Source organism: Ischnura elegans, chromosome 7 (genome assembly GCF_921293095.1).
Source record: "Ischnura elegans chromosome 7, ioIscEleg1.1, whole genome shotgun sequence".
Taxonomy (NCBI): Eukaryota; Metazoa; Arthropoda; class Insecta; order Odonata; family Coenagrionidae; genus Ischnura; species Ischnura elegans.
In genome coordinates, this window is record NC_060252.1 from 46,613,234 (window position 1) to 46,637,735 (window position 24,502).

At 36.5% G+C, this 24,502-nt stretch overlaps 1 protein-coding gene across 1 annotated transcript in view; it reads left to right on the top strand.

Annotated features, from left to right (window-relative positions):
• Positions 1 to 24,502, top strand: part of LOC124162973 (cytoplasmic dynein 2 heavy chain 1) — a 147,398-nt gene that overhangs the window by 41,389 nt on the left and 81,507 nt on the right. Inside the window, exons 13-25 of the mRNA XM_046539753.1 lie at positions 2,121 to 2,316; positions 2,494 to 2,733; positions 3,713 to 3,811; positions 5,996 to 6,129; positions 8,557 to 8,697; positions 9,162 to 9,371; positions 10,670 to 10,922; positions 13,038 to 13,337; positions 13,575 to 15,329; positions 17,946 to 18,095; positions 19,453 to 19,673; positions 20,385 to 20,500; positions 24,014 to 24,171. Coding sequence (XP_046395709.1) covers positions 2,121 to 2,316; positions 2,494 to 2,733; positions 3,713 to 3,811; positions 5,996 to 6,129; positions 8,557 to 8,697; positions 9,162 to 9,371; positions 10,670 to 10,922; positions 13,038 to 13,337; positions 13,575 to 15,329; positions 17,946 to 18,095; positions 19,453 to 19,673; positions 20,385 to 20,500; positions 24,014 to 24,171 — 3,973 coding nt within the window. The remainder of the gene's footprint in view (positions 1 to 2,120; positions 2,317 to 2,493; positions 2,734 to 3,712; positions 3,812 to 5,995; positions 6,130 to 8,556; positions 8,698 to 9,161; positions 9,372 to 10,669; positions 10,923 to 13,037; positions 13,338 to 13,574; positions 15,330 to 17,945; positions 18,096 to 19,452; positions 19,674 to 20,384; positions 20,501 to 24,013; positions 24,172 to 24,502) is intronic.

Here is a 24,502-nt window from a genome sequence, read left to right on the forward strand (position 1 = left end):
CACAGCTCGCGCAGGGATCATATTACGAAGACCTTAGCTTTGAAAAAATACTGGGTTACACGAGAACAATATACGTGTTTCCGGCCCTCCCTTTTCTCCCCCACTGACCTTTTTTTTCCTACCAGCTTCGAAGTTCTCCATTTCTGTGGAGGTCAACCGCTGCATGAGTCATCTATTAGCACAAAAGGTGTCTAAGGATGACTTTCGTCAATTGATGTTACACCTTTATTGAATTGAAATATTAGTAATGTGCGCGTAATTTCAAAAAGAATAAGACCAAACACGACGTATTTCTGAGTTTATTTAAGCATTTTACGCAAAGAAATAAATGTCAAAATACGACGGAGACTTAGCATTCTGGTGAAACTCGATATGAGCAGCAGAGCTTCTCGGAAGTTGATGCGGTATTTTTTTCTGAAAGCATATATCAAGTTACAATTAATGAGTGGTGCTATAAATCTTTATTGTTACAGTCGCAGACAAAGGGATATTTTCACAGAATATTTGGTTTCTCCCTGATAGCAATTCCAATTCATCTCCTTATCTCGTGAGAACTCCCAAAGATGGACTGAAAATAATTGAAGAAAATCCGGTGGAAAAGAGCTTGTATTTTGCAAAATGCCTCAGATTGTCAGCTAGCACTTGGCAGCAGGAGTGGGGGTAAAGCGATGTTAGTTGAATTAATTATATGCCCAATTGTTTCCATAAAATTAAAATATTCATTAATCAGCTAAATTCCTGTTTGAATCATTTAAAGTAAATCAAAATTACTCCCCAAAATCTTGTGTTGCCTGCTGCATAGGCAACCGAGTCAAACATTCCAGCATTCATCATTTAGTATTCGAGGTATTCGAAATTCGAGGTATTCGAATATTCGAGCAATGATTTAATATTCGAATTCGATATTCGAATTCGAGAAATCTGCTATTCGACCCATCTCTAGTTTATTGTTTTTATATGATTCAGTATAAAAATTTTCAAAAATTATCATCGAATTTAACTTCTCCAAAATGATGAATTCAGTCTTTTCAGCCATCCTGTAATTTCTCCATCACTAAGTGGCCCCTCAGCAAAAGCAGTTGCCAACTCCTTGGACCCTCCATAATTTTTGATTTTCAAAGAGTGTCCCGAGTCAATTTTGACATTTTGTCTAAGAGCAAACTGAATTGCAATTTTTGGTAGTGTAAAATCAAGCCTTTTTTTGTTGCTTGAGGCTGAAGTCAGGCATTATGCCCATAATTCACAAAAGTTCATTCATTTTCACAACTCATCCATCATTAGTTTGTAAGATAGTTTTTTTATTTTGTCTTATTTTTTTGTTATTATTTCAATGTAATGCAAAATGCTATCAATTCATTGAATACATGTAGAGTTGTGAATTAGAAATAAGTGATGAAGGCTATTTGGTGTCTCCCAGGAGATAAAAGGTAATGAACTCTCAAACTCCACACCCAATCTGCCTAACCAAGAGTATCTATTCCTATCAATCAAACCCATTCAGAAACCCTCCCACCTACTCAGGCCATACCCATTGCTGGCCCCCTTATTTTTATTTTTCCAATTTGCATGTACATACATAGTTTTTATGATCTCGATGTTGCCCTGACTTTTGAGCCACAGTGTGTATGGCATCAGGCGGGCTGGGTCGTCACAATACTGACATCTATTTCATTTTGAAATCCACTCAGAAGACCTAACTTCTCAAAAATGCTAGTTCTGAGTCTTCTATGGCATTCATCAATATCTGCTCACCACTCATTCCTTGTTACCTCACTCAGAATTTTTGCCCCTTCAAAAATGGAATCTTAGGCAGAAGCTGAAAAAACTTACTCAGGACCTCCATATTATGATAGCCTTAAACAAAAATGTCACCATATTTCTGGTCCGATCAAAGTTTTTACGGGACTTTCTGATGGATTATTTTGTTCTAAACTGATCAGTACATACTTAAGTAAAAACCTGAATACATTCTAGTTTATTCTGGATTGTATTATCAATGGTAACTTAACTTTAAATTTTGTCTTAAACTAGAAAGTAAATAGTCATTTTATAGATTTTTTACTGCTGTACATACCTATATCCATTAATGCTCTTTTTTATCTACTTTTTGGCCCTCTTAGCCTCCGCACTGATGAGCCAGTGGTGACTTTTGAAGAAAACAATCAATTCATGCACGTTCAGTATAATAAAAGACTGGTTGGACTTATTCGTGAAGTGCGACAATTATCCCTTCTTGGTTATAGAATCCCTCCAGAAATTAAAGCTATATCTGAGAAGGCTAAGAAGTTCTCCAATCAAGCCAAGGCTCTTGAACAGGTTAGTATTTAATGATGGGTTGAATTCAGAATTCGACTGAATCTGAAATCATTCATCCAAATCCTTATTTTCATTGAATCCATAATCTGAATCTCAGTTACTTTCTGATAAATATGTCTAATGGAAATTTCTCTGAAGTTCAGTAGGTTTGCATGTGCTTTTTTTCATCTTGTTTAGGTTGCTAATTTCCACAACACTATTGGTGACAGAATGATCCCATCTCAGAGGCCAATGATGTTGAAGGCAGCATTAGAGCTTTCTCAGCTTGTCCGTGGTGAAGGCAATGCTATGGAAAAAGTGACTTGGAGTGATACCGCTGCTGTTAGTAACTATCTCAACCAACTTAAGTCGGCTGTTGATAGATTGTCAAAAGAGAATAATCGCCTTGCTGCATATCATTTGGAGATACAAGAAAAGGTAATTTACAATGTCATCATCTTCAATATCTATTTAAAGTTAGCATTTACTTTTTATGTGCTCTTTAAAGAGCACATAAAAAGTAAATGCTAAGGAATTAATTTGTATGTCTTAATCAACCCAATGTGTGAGTAAGGAGACAAACATGTTTGCATTGCTTGCCTGATAAGTGCTACATATTTTCTCTTTTAGTTTGATTTCAAAGCTTTAAATTATAGTAAATTATTCTTGCCCACATTAATATTTTCCTTGCAATAGTAACACATTTTTCTCCAGTAATCATAACATATTTGGTAACCATGAACTTTTGATTTTTGGAATGGAACTTAAACCTTTATACGCCCAGCATGCCTGCCCAGGCTCAGGAAAATAGCTCCACTTGGTGCCTGGCGTGCCAGTAGAGGAACAGTAATTTAAAGGTGTTCAAATAAAATATATTATTATTTTATATTATAATCGTATGTAATTAAATATAAATAAATGACACTCGATATGCAAGAATGAAGTGTGCGGGGAAAAAATTTGTTTTGTTGTTATTAAGTCATGTAAGTGAGGTATTTTCTTTCATATGCCTAAAAAATGGTTTACAACTGTGTTAATCACATTAATGAAAGTTTCATAAGGGAGGTGTGAAGTACATGGAGTCATATAGGGTTACTCAGTGTACCAAAAGGTAGTGGTGTATAATGGAAGTCGTCATTTATACAGGGGTTGCATAACCGAGGTTCTATTGTAATTGCCAACTGTTGACCCTAATCATTGGATGAATCATTTTTGAAAATATGATATTTAAGGCCTTTTTCGGAATCCCTTCCACCTGTATTATTTTGCCTGAGTAGCTATTATTCAGGTGGGAGTAAGAAATACTTCTACTGATATGAAACTTTATTTATTGTTGCTGCTATTTTTACGTATTTGTGGAATAAATATGATTACATGTGATTTAGTTTTAGATTGGATTTGTTTTTTATTTTTCTAGGCAATAGCGTTAATGTCTACAGATCTGCTTCATCAACAGCATAAGTGGAAGGAAGCCATTTCTGAAGTAAGAAGTACAATGAATCACGTGGAAAATCTGGTAAGGACTTGTCAGTGTTTGATTTATTTGTGAGATACAAGGCTGTAGCCAGAAAAATATTTCAGGAGGGAGGGAGAAGAAATTCATTTTGGTGGGTGAAGTATACTCTTGTGTTTTTTGTGGTGAGCGTCGTGGAAGGCTATGCAGGTTTTCTGCTGGTTCAATGGTGACATGGCTGCAAACATTTTGGAAACTGAGTGGGTTTCCATCAGGCCCGTCGCAAGGGCGGGGCAACCAGGGCATTTTGCCCTGGGCGCAGCAAGTTGGGGGCGCACCGTGTTCGCCGACTAATTTTTTAAAAAATTTTTGACTAACAACGTTATCCGCTGTGTGGCGCTCTCAGCTCTCTTCAACACAATGAAAGAGCTCCGAGTCTCCTTCACGTCGCAAAACCAAGACATAACATCGGCTCGTGTCTTACGCGGTCGGCAAAAGTTTTTTTTACCGAAATTTTTAAATATCCTTGTATGTTTTACTTTCATAATAAATAAAATATCTTTATTATGAAAAAATGTGTTCAATTATATTTTCAAATCTCCTGATAGCAGATGTATTAATGTTATGGGGGGGGGGCACGATCCCGGTTTGCCCCGGGCGCCAGATCAGCTAGCGACGGGCCTGGTTTCCATTTGTGGGGCTGATTTGTGTTTCAGTTAGCTTAAATGGGTTGAATTGTTGATTGTAAATGCTTTGCAGGAAATGATTCAGATGCAAGGAAGTAGAAGACGGGTATGTGACGATATGCTGCGAATTAAAATTCTGTAATTTTTCAAGTCTTCTCGCTAACATGGCTTTAGATGTAGATCATAGTTATTACTTTTTCTGTTTCTCATTTAATGCAAGGTTATAGAATTTATAAGACTTTGAAAGCTAAGCTGAGATGCCTACGTATGAAAAATTAGCTTTTATTTCTTTTCACGTTCAATATTGGTTTGCAGGGATCATATGTGATTAGAAATCAAGTTTTCTCTAATTACAAGGTTCCAGTGGCATAGCCAGGAATTTAGGTCGGGGTGGGGTCCAAAACCAGGGGGGGAAATTTTTGAAAAACAGGATACTAAGTAGAGGGTTTAAACTAATTTTAACGCTTTTCATAATCAAAAAAACTTCATTTCTTAAAATAAACATTTTGTAAATTCATGATTTTTCATTATTTTGTTTTCTTTTATGAAGGAAAATAATTGTGTTTTTATATTTGGGGGGGGGGGGGGTGGAAGTATTTTAAGTTATTAAAATGCACTGCACAGGAAAATATTACTGGAAATATAAAATTGCAGCAGAGCATTACAATACTGAATTAAAAACAGAAAAGTGATTTCTCCATAGCTTCAAGGTGGCTTAAATATTTGCTTTCAATCTGCTGTGATGAACTCTAAAGAGATTTCCATTGAAAGGGATGAGGAAGCAGAGGCTGTGATACATTATGCATGCAGTTAATGGTTAGGTGTACTGAAAGAAGGTCTGGACGACAAGATAAAGGTGGTCAAAATTCATGCGACAGTCAACTACCTTAATGACTATATGTACAAGGTAGGAGTTAAATCTGAAGAACTATGTATGTGCTTTAGAATTCAGTAGTAGTGCGACATCCTGTGGACCTCATATAAGGTCCTGTGAAGTTTCAAAGAACTGAAAAATGTCCACATTGTGTGTGCAACACTCAATTCCCAACTAAGATTTGATGTGTGGAACCTCTATTCTGCAGCACGATACTTTACCCACTATACCACTAGAACAATAGTGCTCTTAAGCAGTTTCAATGTCCAAAATGTGTGTTGTATTTACAGATATCCTAATGAGAGGAAATTCCATTTTAGGAGAGACGTTGGCAAAAGCACTGTTCAGAAGTGCTATAAGTCTATTTACAAGCAATTAGAAAAAAATTAATTATGCTTAATAATCTTCTTACAGTAGATGATATCATGACATTTTGGTGACGTTTATTTGAAAGTGGTAGGCCTTGGAATGTATCTTCGAAACATTCTAGGGAATGAGGGGGATCTGAACTCGACCACCCCACTTGCTACATCCTTGGCAGAATTGCTTATACTCATTCTGTTATAGTATAATGCATTTGAAACAAATGTATCTTATCATGTTATCTAGGGGCGTGCAATTAGGAACTCAAAATTTGAGTTTAATCACATGTGGCATTCATAATCTCTATTTACAAAAAAATTTCAGGGTTTTACCAATATGAAATCCTGGAGAATACATTGGGACCGGCAATTTTATAAAGTTCTTGAATATCAATACCAGATTGGCTTGTCAGCATTGAATGATCATCTCCCAGAAATTAAAGTTGACTTAGTTTTTCGGTGAGTATTCCAAAGTTATCAATATGTTTGAAAAATTACAGCGGAAGCCAGTGGCAGATTAAGGTGGGGCAGCTGCCCCCCTGTAATTTCTTGAAAAATTGAAAATATGGTAATTGTCAAGGTGGCTCTCCAATGTAAGTTTTTATTTCACCAGCTTTACAAACAAAGCTAAAAAATAATTGATGAATATCTAAAAGCCTATTGTCTTTGCCTATAAGATACATTAGCACTGCAAGGTGTTGCATAACACCATGATGCTTCTGAAAGTATTGAATCCCTCCCCTTGGTACAACAACCTTAATCAGCCCCTGGTGGAAGCTCCTCATAATGTATGCTCTCAATAGCTGGAAAATTAGTTGATATTTAGGGTGTTTGTAATATGTGATGGTGCTGGATGAAGCCCTACAGTTCACATAGTTATCCGCACTTTCCATTTTTATTGCATTTCAATGCTGTTTAATCCACAAGCAGTTGCAGTGCACAAATGGATAAATTTTTATGAGTAACTTTTCTATTCATTTTTGAAACCAACCAGAGTTTCTCAAGTCCTCGTAACGTTATGTTTTCTGAGTAGTAATCTAATTTCACATGCATAGGAATCAAATTACTGCAACAAGGAGTATGTACTTTTGTAAACCTAAGTTTTATAATATGTAATAACTTTATTATGTATTCAGTTGGTCAAGTGTTAACATAGAACATGGTCAGAAAGATTTAATATGGACAAAAATCTATCTATGTTCACATACAACCAGTGGCAATTTTGGAAATTTGGGATGTTCAAGGCTCAAAAACAGCTATTTTAGGCTAATTCTTAGACAAAAAAAAGACAAATATGCCCCAAGTTTAAAACTAATTTTTAATTCAAATCATGATAGTAGGTAAATTTACCTGAAAATTTAGCTAAAAATTTTTGTTCTTATAGTGATAACCTCCCAAAATTTATAATTCATCTATTGTATGTTTCGACTTAAGTTTAGTAAAGCTACTATTTATCATCGCTCTATAACATTTGTCATTACCTGTCTTTTATTTTCTTAGGAAGATCTAAGAAATCAGATACAGTAAAATCATTGTTGCTAATGATGATTTTGAATATTTGCATTGTCAGAGTTCTTTGTCTGATAGAATTATTAGAGTTTTGGATAAAGAAATGTCCAAGAACCATGGCAGCTGCTTTAAGACAATAATTCTGTTGTTAAGTTTTCCTTAACATTGCCATTTATTTTTTTAATGATTCCTCCTTCTTAGAAAGAAATAGGGTAGTTTCCTTCATCAAAGAAAACGAAATGCAATGATTGAGATTCCTTACCCACCATTTGTGTATTCATAATATAAAAATTATTTGGTTTTAGATATCCCAGTTTAGACGAATGGCAACAGTCAATTTTAACCTCATTTGTAAAAGGCCAGATTGGTGCCAATGCCTTTCCGCTCCACGTTAAGACGTCACAGGGACCTAGTTTCTATACGAGTAGATAGGAGTTTTACATCGTCTGAGATTACTAATGCATGCATAAGGCACAGAGCTCAGGGAAACATGTCTTAACACTTTGCGTACCGGGGTTTTGAAATCCCTAGGAACGCCGAGATTGGAAATATGTTATTATTAGGGCGTAATGCCTTTGGTTTAACCATGGTTAAAAAGCTAATGCTTAGAATATAACTTTATCCAATCAAACGTAATGATGCATCAATTCAGTATGAATAACCCACAATAACTGAAAACGTACTAACGAATACGTATGGTACGCTTTAAAATTTTTTAGGTTGACGCGCCTAAATGATGAGAATCTTCGTCATCCGTACGGAACATTCAGGAAAAAATGACGAGAATTCTCACCATCCGTACGCAACGTGTTAATAATCACACATTAAAAATACCTAAGTTCGGAAAGTTTTCTTTGTTTGATAGGGGAATAATAATCCTTATTTAAGCCAAGCGCTACCAGCTAGCAGGGTACTCAGCTACCTGCTAGCAGCCTGCGTCTTATCAGCGCTCAAGCCTCGCCCCAAAGGTCACCTCACAAGGCGGCAGGGGGAACCAGAAATACGTCACACACACTTTTTCCCATCATTCCTACTTAGCCGTCATGTTTTCGCGTGCTTGAAATTTTTCACTTTTTGTTTAGTCGCGAAAAATAGATATTGTCATTTAAAAATCTAAAAGTGTGAAATTCGTACTCCAGGAGTAATAATCTTTCGATTTAGGCAATAAAAAATAATAGGAAACCACCTTATTCATAGGCAGCCAGGGTCAGTCCATTATGTATGTACTTAATTTTGCATTGTGAATTCCTTATTTCTCTGGTGATACTCACTTTTGATTTTTATGCAAAATTACCCTTTTCCTATATCTCTGCCATTTTGGTACTGATTATTGTGGCTGCTTCTAGTATTTATTTTGCTAATACAATGTAATTTCAGACAGCAGAAGCTGCAATTTCAACCACCGATTGAAGAAATTCGCACCCGTTATTATGGACAGATCAAGAGGTTTATTTCCATTCCCAGCACATTCCGTGGCGTTGGAGGTGAAGAGAACCTATTTTCAGTTATGATAGAAAGGTAAGAATGGTGAATTTTTACATGTGGTGCAAAGATATTACCAGCTACTTGTGTGTACTCTTAATAAATTGTTGCATTGAAAGAAGGTTTTTTTTACTGAATTTGTACAAATCCATGACAAATGTCATTTTAAGAGAGCCCTTTTGTAACTTTATGCATAAAAAATTATTTTCAACACATTTAGAATTGAGAACTTGGATACCAGTAATGAAATCAGTGCCCTTTTATCCATAATTCAAAACAGTCCAGTCAGCTCTAGTAAATTGGTGAACATCTGTCATTTTCTGTAACCTTGGAGAATTTTATCTTGTACACATTTCTTTAATTGATAATCATGTCAGCATAAATTTTAGTTTCATATTATTTTATCTTGAGCATTATGCTTGGTTTAATTTCAAATCTTGGCCCAATTATACTATAAGATATGCTCATCTTAAACTTTTATTTTGTATAACTTCTTTCAGGAATGCACATTGTTTTGGAAAGGTGTTTGAGAAAGCTGAGATCTTGCTTAGCAAGCTTGAAAGCGTCAAAGGAAAGTTTTCCCATTGGGTGGCTTTAGGAACTGTTGATGTTGATCGTCTTGTCAGAGAAAATTTACTGACCTGGCAAGATTGGGACATGAATTTTAAAGCTTCCAAAGCATGGGAGCAGCAGATTGCCAAGCTACCATGGTATGCATACATCTAAAAGTTCTGTGTAATAGACAGTGTTGAATCTGCAAGAGACTTAGTCCTCTTAGACATATGTCAACTCCCAGATCAGCTTCACTATCTTAATCTGATTACTGACAGACATATTGCTGACTTTGCCAGACTTAATCCTAAATTATTTGCCGCTGGTTGGTTGCATATGCAAATAATGTTTTTATTCTCTATTACGTTTGCTAATAACTAGTGAATACAATTGATATTTAATGTTGCATGCCTACTATGAACACCGTCCTCAATATCAAAAATATGATAATTAATATATCGATGGCTAAGTTCTAACAACACGTATCTCAAAATTTGGCCGGTTCGAGACAGGCATCTTAAACAAAGTGTAGTGACATTTAAAAAACAAAATTCAAGCTAAAAATGACTTTTTGTTTGCAAATGTATGCTTCTTTTTTGGTTTTATGAATTTTTGGTCTTTAATTTCAATGTACAGTTAAAAATATAAATCATTGCTTTTGCTCTCCTGAAAAGTTGATATTTTTGAGATACGTGTTTTTAGAACTTAGCCATCGATATACTTTACATTAGGCTTCAACAGAGTATATTTTTGTAATTTTATTAGGGATGGACCAATACCAGAAATTTCCGATAGGTACCAGTTCTACTCCCCTGATACCATAACCTATACTACTAAATTCTAGGAATAATACAAACTCGGCATTTCACCACAAGCACTTTAAGCTGGATCGAGCAACTGAGAAACCAGATTATGGAAACGACCATTATTACACCCTATGAAACTGTCTCTGTCTTACAATTAGATAACTTTACTGATGGCATTTGGTATCAGAGCATTCTGGTGACACCTCGTTTGACTGGCCATATTGGTGGTAAAAATCTGAAATTTGAAAATATTGTAAAAGCACTGACTTTACTTCCGATATCGATGCTACCAATACCATAAATATCAGCCAATACTTTATATCAGTGTTGGAATAGGTCCATCCCTAAATTTTATGTTTCTTTGCATTAGACATCATGTCTAAATTGGTGGCCTATGGGGCAATGACCTGGTCGAATTTAGGTGGAATGACCCAACTATATCAAGTAATTGAGTATTATAGGGTAGATGTCCCTGGGCTAATGCTCTCCTCAGTAGATGTGTAGCAGGTTGTTGCCACATCAGAAAAATTTGAGGGGGGGAGGGCTTGGGGCCCCCAATATCTTTTGTATTGTAATAAGTTTTGGTCATGTACATGAGAGACCATTCTATTACCTTCTGAATTCCGGCACCTACATCTTACCCTTTGCAGTAATGAAGAGAGAATTGAATGCTTCTGTGTGAATGTGTTGCCAGTAAGAGCAGATATTGAAGTTCATAACCGTCGTTTCTGGGATTTATTGGCATCTTCTCTCCAAGCTGCTATTCTTCATGATGCAGCCAGAGTAGAACAGTTTGCCAATGGTGCTATTGAGGTATTGCAGCATTCATCGCCATCCCTCAAGTTGGAAGATGTCAATATGGCTAGTGCTCGCCATGCTCAGATACTCAAAGAAGCCCCTGAGGTAGGTTATTTCTATTATATTATCTGTGTACCTGTACAATAATTTAGCTTAAGCTTTGTATGTGGTTATGTTATTGTGTTAATTTACATTTGTTCACTTAAACCCATGGGCGTAAGGGGAGAAGGGGAGGGCCCAATGGGTCTGTGCCCCTCTTCGCTAAAATGAAGGAATAAATAATTCAAAGGAAAGATAGAAAAGTCTGCCTAAATTGTCTAATGAATATTACTGAAGCAACCATATGGGCATGATCACCTTATGTTACAAAGGCTATGCTCTGCATTGAAAATAAGCGATATCAAAGGCAAAATGTTGATTTATGCCATGTGTTTTTGCAAGTATGTAGTCACAAAAATGTCTATTGAAAAGAAGACTTGGCACACCTGAAATATTCCAGTAAGTCTATAAATACAGAAGAGGATGTCTGTTTGTCTGTTCACTATGCATTCCATATGGCTGCATGGATTGCAACCAAAGTTAGTATGTAGGTGCATCTCATTTTTCCAAAGCCTACAGTGCTACATCTGGTTGTGTCTGACACGTCCTCTATGTCATTTTCTCATTACAGCTTGTTGTGTCATTTCATACAACATCTATGGTTGGTTATCCTGCCGAGTAGGCACACCTCCCTGGTGAAAATGAACTGTTCACGAACCGTTCAAAAAGCATTAAACGAAGCGTTCAGAACCTGTTCACTAAGTGTTCATGAACTGTTCGGGAACCGTTCACGGACTGTATTTTGGCCCATTGAATCGTGACCAACCGTTCCAATAAGCTGTTCAGCAGGCGTTTCCCAGCTGTTCATGAGGTGTTAAGCTGTTCATGGAGCGTTCTGTAACCGTGCAGGAAGCGTTGCACGAAGTGTTTAGAACCTGTTCCCGAAGTGTTCATGAACTATTATTGTACCGTTCACGGACTGTATTTTGGCCCATTGAACCGTGACGAACCGTTCCAATAAGCTGTTCAGCAGGTGTTTCTCAGCTGTTCATGAGGTGTTAAGCTGTTCATGGAGTGTTCTGTAATCGTGCAGGAAGGGTTGCACGAGTGTGCAGAACCTGTTCCTGAAGTGTTCATGAACTATTATTGTACCGTTCACGGACTGTATTTTGGCCCATTGAGCCGTGACGAACCGTTCCAATAAGCTGTTCAGCAGGTGTTTCCCAGCTGTTCATGGAGCATTTTGTACATGTTAAGGTAAAGTTTAATAAGGTGTTCAGAACCTGTTGTTGAAGTATTTGTGAACTATTAAAGAACCGTGCACGGATTGTATTTTGGCCCAAATGAAGTGTTGCGAACCGTTTAAATTTAGCTGCTTAGGTAATCTACAGTTATAACTTTTCAGGAAGCTGTTTATGGTCTGTTAACAAAATGTAGTTTGTGTCAACTGAAGCGTTTCATGCCAATCAAATAGCACTGCTCAGAAAGCACCCTCATGGAATTGGGAAAGCATTCTCAAGCTTTAATATAAAAAAGTCATTGAGTATATTACCCTGATTACATTTTTTTTTTGCAATTTATGCAAAATTCACAAGGTATTCATCACGAACAGTCATGAAAAAGGAATGAAAACTTTTGAATTCCAGAAATTTCCAAACATATATGCACTTATTTTAAATGTATTACCTTAAAATGCATCTCAAATTTCTATCACTCAGTATACTTTTACAAGTTAAGGGAGGGATTCATGAAAATAACTACACAAGTTTTCCAGACAACTGTTTCTAATGAATAAATATTTATTTTAGACATATTTATACATGGCACACATTTTTATACACGGCATTACAAATCTCTCATCTCACACTCCTCATACTGCCCTGAGGATGGATTTAGGGCAAAGAGTTTACCGGTCTTTGGGTCAAGGTATTGCCTGCAATAATGATATGAGCTATCAATATAATTGATCAAGATATTCCATGGTGAGACTGATCTTTTAATGTATTTTTTCGTATCGCATTTGCGCAATTATTGTCACGGCCTCGCATGCTATTGATTACAACACAAGGCCCGGGGATTTTGGGGATTTTGTCGCGCTCCGGCATACTAGGTAGCGCGGAACACCCGTCCTTGAAGTGTTACATAATGCCCTAACATGTGTTATATTGAATTTCTCAATAGGAGGCCTCAACATCGACGCAGTCGGATGTTGACTATTCCGGTTTAAATGACGGCTATGAAAATTTATCAAGCGATGAGTTCTGCTTAGTCGAGGAACATTCACCTTCTCAATTTGACACTATTAACTCCACCCCCAGCCAATGCCAAGTCCAACCCGAGGTGGAAAGTGACAGTAATAGATCATCGATATTTGACACTGTCTTGTGTGAATGCACCTCTTCAACATCAGGAGATGCCCTGTTGATGTGCCTCGCGTTAGGTTTAAGGCATAATTTAACTTGGGTAGCTCTAGTGGACATTTAAAAAATGGTAAATGTCCTTTTTGGGAAGCCATTGGTTCCTGCTACCAAGTATTTTTTATTGAAATATTTTGAAATGGGGAAAGAGGAAACTTATTTTCATTTTTACTGTCCTTCATGTGAGGCTTATTTGGGTAAAAAGAGCAGTAAAACAGCAGAGAGAAACATTAATTGCATTTGTGTGGAAGTCATTAATACCTCAAAGACACCATCATATTTTTTGTCCGTTGGCCTAAAGACTCAGTTGGAAGATCAGTTAACAAATGATAAATTTATTAGGATGCTAAATTATAGATTTGAAAGACAGAAGGAGAGTGACAATGCTCTAGAAGATATTTATGATGGTGCAGGATACAGAAAGTACAGTGCTCCTGGTGAGATTCTATCCTTTCCTCTCAACTTCTCTTACACTTTCAACACCGATGGCATTCCAATGGGGAAATCTTCAAAGAGGAGCATTTGGCCAATTTATGTCCAAATAAATGAGCTTCCACCGAAGGAGCGATCTAAGCATATGCTCCTGGCTGGTATTTGGGTTGGGAACAAGGACCCTAATATGTCCATATTTTTGAAGCCATTTGTAGAGGAAGCTAATGTTCTAGCTACCGAAGGTGTCAACTGGACACTGAAAGGTGAGGCAGTCAATAGTAAAGTGATACCCTTATGTGTGAGCGTTGATTCAGTTGCCCGGTCAAGGATCCTGAACATGTCTCAGTTCAATGGCTATTATGGATGTACACTATGCTACCACAAGGGAGAATTCACGAGGAAGGGAATGAGGTACCCCTTGTCATCAACAAGGTATCCTGACAGAACCCATGAAGACATAGTGCAGGGTATGGTTGTTGCATTTGGCAAGAGGGATGAAAAAAATTACAGGAAAAGGTTAGTGAAAGGGGTTAAAGGCCCAACACCTTTGATGCTGCTGAAGCATATAGATCTTTGCGTAAGTTTCCCACCTGACTATATGCATTCAGTGCTCTTGGGTGTTGTGAGGAAGCATGTAGATCTACTGGTTTCATCGGTTGGAAGGAAATATTATATTGGTGGGGAAGACAAAATCGCTGTCATTGACAACTGCCTGCAGTCTATTCATCCTCCCCATTCTATCACAAGAACCCCCAGAGGTCTGAAGGATATGTCCCTATGGAAGGCTTCAGAGTGGAGATCGTTCATAGTTTTTTATTGTATAGTTTGTCTTGATGGAGTTCTCAAGAATAAATACATAGCTCATTTAGGAATGCTCTCAACAGCCCTGTATTTATTACTTCAAAAGTCTGTCAGACCAGAGGATGTTGTCATAGCTAATGACCTCATCATGAAATATATTTTTTTATTTCAAGAGTTTTTTGGGAAAGAACAAATGGTATACAATACACATCTATTAACACACCTTGCTAAAGGAGTTTTAAATTGGGGTCCATTGTGGACAGTCAATACCTTCCCATTTGAGGGTCAAAATAGGTTTCTGCTTCAATTGCAACGTAGCCCTAACCAAGTTGCCTGTGAGATAGTAAGAAAATTTATTACCTTTAATGCCTTCCCAAAACTCTGTGAAAAATATTTGCCATCAGAAAGTGTGTTAGAATTTTCTGAGGAAATGATTGATAAAAGACTTAAGTTTCTCATCAATGTAGGTGAAACTGTACTTGTTGGCAGAGGTACCCCTCATGCATTATCAACAGAAGATCTAGAGTGCCTTGCAAGTAATAGCCTCTATTTACAAAATTGTAAGATCTATCATAAATTCATTTACAGTGGGATTAGATTCTCCACTGCTGAGTATGCCAAAGGTTTAAAAACAAATGATTCTTTCATCTTTGCCCAATCAAAATATCTTAACATTCTGAAAACTATTTCTTCAGAAGATGAAAGTGGTGAAAGGGTAGTTGTATTTGTTAGAGAGGTAATTATTGACACTGCACCTTTATTGAGAGCTGAGCATATAGAGATAATGCATGTTAAAAGAATAGTTGGGTATGGAAGATTACAAGTAATTGTGCCTAAAGATATTAAGTGCCAATGCATGTATATGAAAGTTAATGAAAATGAATTTATATGTAAAATGCCGTTTGGATGTTATGGTGATTGAAATGTCTGCTTTGAATGTCAAACAGCATGTCAAGGTGTACTTTTTTAAGGATTGCTAATTAGGTCAGGTGCAGGTTAAAATAATGTAAAATGATGTGAATTATTACCCAAACATGGTTTACAATGTATGTTCGAACTCAAAAAGTTACCTAAATGCTGTGCACAAACAGAAAATGCTCATATTAAGCTAGAAATTCTTACTTTGTTAGCAGTAAAAATTACAGTTTCATGTTCCCTAAAGGGGACACTGTCTGAGGATGTTTCTGTGAAATAAATGTTTTAGCCTAAGGCATGTCAACTGAAAACAACTTGACTAATAAATTGTCATATATGTTGTGAAAATAAATTGACTTTACAATTATTGAGATGTTTTATTTGTATAATCATCTGTAGTAAGTTGTAAGAGAATATCTGATCCAAATTTTGCTTAGAAATTTATTAGCAAAATGATGGTTGTTTCCCTTAATTCACGATGATAATTTAATGATCATCATTTACTTAAAATAGTGAATAATGGATGGCATGAATAAAATATTACATTTAGTAAATGTGGAGGTGGTGTGCTGAATTTAATGATCTGTCCAGGACAGGGGCACAGCTAGGAATTAAGGCTGGGGGGCAACTAATACCGGGGTGTGTGGGGGTATGGAATACCCACCAGAATAAGCGGTAGGTGTGAGAGTAATAAATCGCAGAATTGTAAGATAAACGGTCCCAAATGGTGAATTTTACGGCTTTCTTAGTGATATTTTTATTAATCCTTACACTATTCTGTTAGTAATATCAATCCAATTAAGTAAAATGGATTAAACTTATAAATTTCTCTGAGCTCTTGAGGGGATTTTATCCCCCAAAACCCCCCCCCTAGCTGTGCCACTGGTCCAGGAAGCATTCATGGCCAACCATGCACAAGGCGTTCCGTTCATAGGCCGTTCGTGGGTAGTTACTATATTTGAGCTGTGTAAACAGTTCCCAAACACTTCATGAACGGCCCAGGAAATTTTTCAAATTGTAAGAGAATATCTGATCCAAATTTTGCTTTGAAAATAATTAACAAAATTCCTTAATTCACGATGATATTTTAATGATCATCATTTACTTAAAATAGTGAATAATGGATGGCATGAATAAAATATTACATTTACTAAATGTGGAGGTGGTGTGCTGAATTTAATGATCTGTTCAGGAAGCGTTCATGACCAACCGTGCAGAAACCGTCCACAAGGCGTTCCGTTCATAGGCCGTTCGCGAGTACTACATTGGAGCTGTGTGAACAGTTCCCAAACACTTCATGAACGGCCCAGGAAATTTGTAAACCGTTTGCACAGTACGTGCACAGCTTATGAACAGTTAAGCGAACAGTTCATTTTCACCAGGGCTCTTGACACACTCTGAAGGAAAACATAATTTATAGGATTCTATACCTAACTATTAATCCTCTTGGTTTAAACCTTTTTGTTAGGCTATGAATACACACAATGTTTTTGGTCTGGTCTTGTACAGACACACATTATGATCTATGTTTTGGAGCGGTGTATAAGCAGCCCATGTGTTGAATATGAAAATTGTTTTTACCATTGTTTGCTGTTATATGTATATGTTTGCCATCCTAGTACCTGCTTCATTTCTTTGACTAAAAATCCTGCCATGTGACCATGAATTCCAAATTTTCCACTTCTCTGGGTACTATATCCTTCCCGAGCAACACCAGGTGGCCCACTAGTCTCTAATATCAGTCTAATATATGTAATATATGTTCTTTGTAAAAAACAATTGGTGAAGATTTTTAGTCCTCCCTTAAAAAAATCTCAATAGACTGATTCAGCAGTAATTTTCATTCAAACCTTTTTTCCTTCCACCATTCCACCAACATGTCCAACTATTGAGGAATATTTCTCGGGTCTCAACCATGTTAATTCAGGCATATTGGCCTGTTGCACCTGGCTATCCCACCTTATCTTACATTTCTAATCCTTTGTATTCTTTTAATTTTATGTATACATGGAAATTATATTTATATATTATAGTCCATATTTTCCTTGTAACATTGTATAGTTAGTTTTATGACAGTTGGTACTCTTGAATAGATTTCATACATTTTAATGTTTTTAATGCCATATTCTAAGTAATGAAACTGCCTTTTCCCTGACGATATCACTAAAAATTGGCAAAAGTTTGGATCTTGAGCTCAAATCTCGCACAAGATTCAAGATATTTTCAACTTCTTGCTCAATCTTGCTCAACAGAAGAAATCCCTGCTCTTATAGCCTTGCAATTGGGAAGGATTTGAGTCTTAGGAATTATTTACAATTGAGTATTTTTTCATTTGAGCTTCCTCTGAACATAATGGATTTGTGGAAACTACGTTAAGGCATTTTTACTGTACTTTAATACCCATTAATTTACATTTCTATTAGAGTACTGCTTTAAGGAGAAAAATTTGCTGAAGCATTGCCTAAATTTGCTCAAAAGTAGATTCTTATTTTGAAATGATGGACTCTCCTCTCTGTATTTTCAGATGCATGCCTTGCTTCTTGAGACTGAAAAGAAGAACAAGACTCTTGCGAGTTGGACCAAGGAAAGAGTTGACAGAGTGAGGCATGTTGCTACACTCTGGGACAGTGTTCAATCTCTCTTGGACAACTATGAAGTCATCATCAGCAAACAGGTTTTGATTTTGAATCACGGTTTTTATTCACTCTTCCTATGCTATTAATCTTTAAAGTTCAATTATAATATTATTTCTTCAGTAATAGCAGCTAATTAGGAAATATAAATTTTCCCTTCTACGTGTTTTGCAATGGGAGTAATTTTGTTGTAAAAATAAAAGAATGTGCTTGTATTTGATTAAAACTAGTTGGGGCATCAGTGTTTCATTTTCAAAAATATATACAGAACACTAGCCAGCACCTGCTTTTATTTATTTTCATATGTTTTGCCGTGCATTAAAACCTCAGCCTTGTAACATTATTCCCTTATTTCAATTAATTTTTCAAGAGACCATAATTTTTGCATCTTTATTTAAAGGGAGCTAAAGAGGTTACCCACCCTGGCATTTTTAAATGGTTATAAGTTTAGCAAAGCTGCATGTGCATTATGTATTTATGATAGCAATGGAACATCGCAATAATGTATCAAATAAGTCACTTCAATGCTCGTGTAAATGTTAAGAATTTAGAAATTACTTAACTGTTAAGTACATATTTAAAATTAGAGTCATGCAGAACACTTTTATGGAAACCTTGTGTTACTCCATACATATTTCTATTAGAAGCTTGTTATGTTTAATATGGACATTCCTACATACCTTTAAAATTCATGTGTAAGGTGTGCTACAATGAAGCACCTCACATCTTGAGTAGCAGATGTAGAAATCACCACAAAAAAGACCGCTATATAGAAGTAGAGAAGTAGCGAGGTAATGATTCACCATCGGGTGTGGTCAGGATCTATGGATGAAAGACTAGGAAGAGGTACTCTTTGAAATTCAATGTGTAATGATATGGCTTAACAGTGACAGAAGTTGTTTATTTGTACAGTATGTTAAGGTGAAAGCATAGTTATCCCACCACATATGCTATGCCTACAATATGTGCCTACTGTAAGCTGTTACGTACATATATTCTTTATGTAGGAAAATATCTGGCCCTCTGTCTTTTACTGATTAATTGTCTTCTCTTTTTCCTATCCCACATAACCAGTATATTTCCTTTAACATGGATTTTGGGAATCCCTCTTTCTTGCAAATCCTCAAGTGCTTTGCTGTTCCACGACTGAATGAATCAGTCTGTCAGTGTAGGCTGCTTGATTTAGGAATGTAAGAGGCTCTAAATAGAGAGGTGCTTGCAATTATAGTGCACTGTGTGTGGCTGGAGCTTAGTAATTAATTCTTTATCAAGAGGCGTCCAAATTAAGTTCTATAGGTCACAGTTTAACTGCACTCACTTGAATATTCCTGGCATTAGGTGTTATATAGCAAGGAGGAAATAATGAACTGATTTGTATTAGAAAATTTTCCTTTTCAGTTGGACACTCTTAAAGCCTGCTTAGTTGGCCAAGCTGAAAATCTTGCTGGTGAAGTCAAGCGATTTGCTTTGAAATGGGAGCAAGTTCGCCCACGAGAGGAGTCGCTTGTTAATCTAGGTGCTACGGATTCCAGCCAAAAACCATTGCAGAACACTCTCAATCTTCTCAGAGAGAAAAGAGATGAATGGAATTCACTGATGGAGACTGTTGAAAAACTAAAGTATGTTGGCCTCTTTATTTTAAGATTAACTGAAATTCCTAAATTTGTGTTTGCTAATGATGGCTAGTCATTTAAGGTCATGATGGCATCATCATGAGTCACAAAGGATGTAATTTCATGGGACTATTATCATGTCACCATGACTACCCAGACATCACTTGAAAATTACATCAGGATGATGTCATAATAACTATTCATTCCACCTTGGAAATGCTCTGAAGATTAAAGATGAGTTGAACTTTTAAATGGCGACCATAGAAGGCTTATCCTTTGACCTGGTATGGCGGAGAGATCTTAATTAGTAGTATTTGTCTGAAAAACACTCAATCTTATATCGATGCCTGCTACTTACATGATTTTAACATTTTACTGTAAATAGTTGTTTAACTTTATAATTATCTTTGGGTGCATTCTGCCAACAGAGCAACTTTAGAGCTGTTCCTGAGCATTTTTGGCTGAATACAGGTGCTCAGGGGATACTGAGTGCGAGCAGTTGGCAATATTTCTGAGTAGAAGAAATTATACCTAAGTGCTTGTAGTAACATAATGACCCCCAAAACTAACTTACTGCTCCATATAATAGCAAATGAGCTCCTAATTCAGTAGAATGAGAAAATTTCAAGTTAAAAATTGGTTGAATGCACCCTGCATCTAAGTTTATAAAGGATAAACCAATCAAATGATAAATGCAGTAATACAAATATTTTTCAGTTCTGACTGCAAAAGTATGGGGATGGAAGCTGTTGATATTCCTGAGTGTTCAGAAGTTGAAAATGATCTCAAGAAATTTGAATCCATGTGGTCATTATTTGATGAATTCAATACAGGTTTGTATATTTTAGCTTTTCAGTTTCATGACACCATATTTTTTTCATTTTAGGATAGTACTGATCAGTGACGCAGCAAGGGGGGTTTTGGGGGATAAAACCCCCCCCAGAGCTCAGAGAAATTTTTAAGTTAAATCCATTTTACTTAATTGCATTAATATTAGCTATAGAATAGTCGAAGGATTTGTAAAATATCCCTCAGAAAGCCGTAAAACTGACTATTTATCCTAAAATTTTTCTGGGGTGGGCCCCCGCACCTCCCGATTACCCTGGCCGGTATGCCATACCCCCAGACTCCCCAGTATTAGTTGCGCCAAAAACCCCCCCTAGCCTTAATTCCTAGCTGCGCCCCTGGTACTGATTATCCCCCATACAATCGACCATTGTTTGAACTAACTGATTATCAATCCCTCAAGGAGTTCACCTGCTCTTACTCTCCCTTTCCAGCTCTGTTCCCAAAGTAACTGTAACTTTTGACCCGTAAGGGGGAAAATGAGGTATGTGGCGAAGGCAAAGTAGTAGGCTGAATTTTATGCCCTGACGTTACTCTGTTATGAAGCAAAATGTGGTGCAATTATTGAGTATACATTCATCTAATATGTGTGAGAATGCTAAGAGGAGACAACACTCTACTATATTAGACTATTTTTACCCAGCCACTTCAGTTTCTTGATGAATTCTACATCAGCTGAAAGTGATATCATGGTTTGTAATATGTATTAATCAGTTATTGCTCAATGTTACATAAAATGCAAAACAGTTTATTGTTAGCCATATCAAATTGTTAAAATGAATGCCGACATTAGTCATTGCACCAGTATCCAGGGTCCCTGATTTTTCTCTTGTCTGAGTGCACTTATAACCTTTATTAAGGTGTGGATTTCTTCTCAGCTCAAACAATTTTGATTTCATTTTTCAATGGCGTGCCCCTGAACTATGTGGGCATTATTGCTGTAAGTGCAATGAAGCAAATATTCTAAGGAATCAAATTTGCTGATAATGACAATTTGGATAATTAATATATGATGCTGTTGGTGATTTTCCCATCATATAGTGGAATGCATGTAATGGCATATACTTGCACATCATTTGACCACCAATTGTATCAATGAGTCTTAAATTATTGTAAATTCAAACCTGGGTCACTTTATGTGAAAAAGTAGTGGTGTTAGTAAAAGTTAAGTATCCAAGAAACCCTTTGCATTGGATCTTGTAATCTTCATCATCATCATCTCTGTGATCATTGATTATCGGACACCCTGTCGGCCATTGTTTAAAGATCTACGAATATTACCTGTGCCCTGTCTTTATATATTCACCATACTTCTCAAAGTAAAGACTAACTTCCAAGACTTTGTCCCAAACGCCAGCATTCACACTCATTATACGAGGCAGCACAAAGATTTGCATGTCCCCTATGTACGGACTAAAAGTGCTGCCTGTGGTGAACAATTTATGAGTCTACTTTTGTACAATAAGCTCCCTATGGAGCTAAAAGATCCCATGAGTCAAGGGGTATTTAAAAACAAGCTGAAAGACTTTTTACTTTCAGGCTGCTTTTACTCTATATCAGAGTACCTGTGACAGTAATATTATATATGCTCACCTCACTTTGCTGTTTGTGCCTTATATCTTTTATTTGTACCCAACCTGTGTTTTTGACGTGCCTTATACAATTTATGTATTGCATATAATTGTCTTTCCGGCAAATAAAGATTATTATTATTATTATTATTATCTCGTCTGAGATATCTTCGTACTCATAGTCAGTGTTCATATTTGCATTTGAAATCTGGGGCCATACATTCATGATCGAGATAAGTTCTTCTTTCAGCTTTTCTTCATCAATACCAAAGAGTAATTCTCCTATTGTCTTCAATGCTTTGGGAGGAAGATTTTCTTGGAATACGAATCTTTTTGTGTCGGAACAGGCCAGATCCAAATAGAGCAATTTCTGCTGCTCAAAATGGCTTTCCATAGTTTGGATAGCTCTACCCACAATTACGAAGAAGAACTTTATTTTAAATTCTTCTTTGAGAAATAGTCCAACACTGTTGTTTTCAGCTAGTTCTCCTGCCATTTTCTGTACCTTCTTTTTTTTCGCAGTTATTGCTTTGCCATATGTCATTGAGAGTTTCATTGGTCTTTACTCTCTCTTCAAGTATCTGCGTCATTTTCAAAATGAAGTGTTGGGCAGCTTTCAACGTTTCAGCAAACTTGTCTCGTAGGCATTTTAGTCTGCTAAGAAAAGACTCAATATTCCTCCATGCATGGGCAGTCTAGATTCTTTCTTTGGAGATAATCCGATAGTGGCATAGTGATTTTGAACACTTGAAAGAATACCATGGCAACAACTATTTTTTTCGAAATCCAGACACTTGTTAAGTAAAGCAGTTGCTCCTTGTCTCACTTTGGCGTTGAAGTCAGCTGAATGTGAAATTTTGAACAGAGCCAATAGTAACTCCAGATAGACGTGTTTAGGTTTGCCTGCGTTTGAAGACTGTTCTTCAGAAGAGGTCCAGCAGTCATCTGTTCTGCGGTATATTTTCTTTGCTGTGTTGCTGGCAGACAAAATTGAGATAGCCTCGGCAGACTCATTCCACCCCCTCTCCCATCACTTGCTGAGGTGCCATGCTGGTACCTACTAGAAGAATCATAGTCCACTCTTTAGTAGCATACAGTTGCAACACTCAATGCGCCTGGTTGGCAATATCAACGATAAGCCCCTGTCTTAAAATGATCAAGATTGAATTGCAATAATTTAAATTATTGTTTTGTTTACTCAAGACGGTGTTGATTATGCTGTTAAATGAGACATCTATGAAATCAAGCTAACTGCTCAATGTTGATATTCCGACTGTAAAATTTGTCAGTTTTGGAATAGGAGAATAGGAGGGCACCAAAGATTTCCAGGCTGAAGGGCACACCAGGATACGTCCTGGTGGCCCAGCATGGGCCGGGTCCACTCTAATATGGTATCCATTATGTACCAGTTAACAATTATTGTCATAATATTTTTTGTTCCAGCAAATTCTTTGGAGTTACTGCTTTGCTTTTACATATTTGTCAGTTATGAATTTTTTTATTATCCCTATACGAATCCATGTTTTTTAAAATTCTATTTATTAAGGTGTGATAGTGTGAAATTTCAGTGTATTTCACCATATAATATTTTAATTCTTGTGTGCAAGAGTGTCTGAACACATTCAATTCAGAATGCCATTTTTAAACGTTTTTCCAAGTATGGGCTCAATTTTTGTCTTATCTGAAATAGGTTGAAAATCAGCTCAGAATCAGGCTGCACTCAATAATAGAAAGAAGCCAACTGATGGTCACTACTATGAGAGTTTCTTGTAAATTTGAGGTGAAGAAAGCTCATACACATTGGATAAGAGGACTGATGTGGTTCTCACAGTAGTCCATAATCCAACAGTCGAAATGGTTGATTACATATATTTATTTTTATATTAATCCCTTCCATTGCTTGTTTGCTATAGCTATGAAAATTTTCAGGTCTTCAAAAGTTGGGTGAAGAAGAATGGATAGTTTTTCGGAGTCGGAGCTACAAATTCGAGGAATTCCTTCTATATTGGTGTGACAAGCTAGATTTGCCTGAAGGTGGTGCAACATCGTTGACAGTTAGAATCTATCAAGAGATTGAAAGTCATAAGGTGACAATATCATTTTTATTTTTAGTTGGTATGTGAATTCTTTAAAAATAAAGATTTACTATGTCTCCTAAAATGCTCACATTTCCTGGATGACATGCCCCTGTATTTCTTTGCGTATTGAGTCAAATTATGGTGAATCAAGAAGTTACATATGCATTAGCCTTTACTTAAAGCCTGAGTGTTGCCTGTCTTTAAAAAGTTTTAAGTGTTACTGGTGACTTTTGTTCTTCTTATGACTCATAGTAGAGCTGTTTGATAGGGATATTGTAAGAATACTTTGGAATTATCTATTCTTTTCTGAAATGTGACACTGCTATATATGTATTTGCTT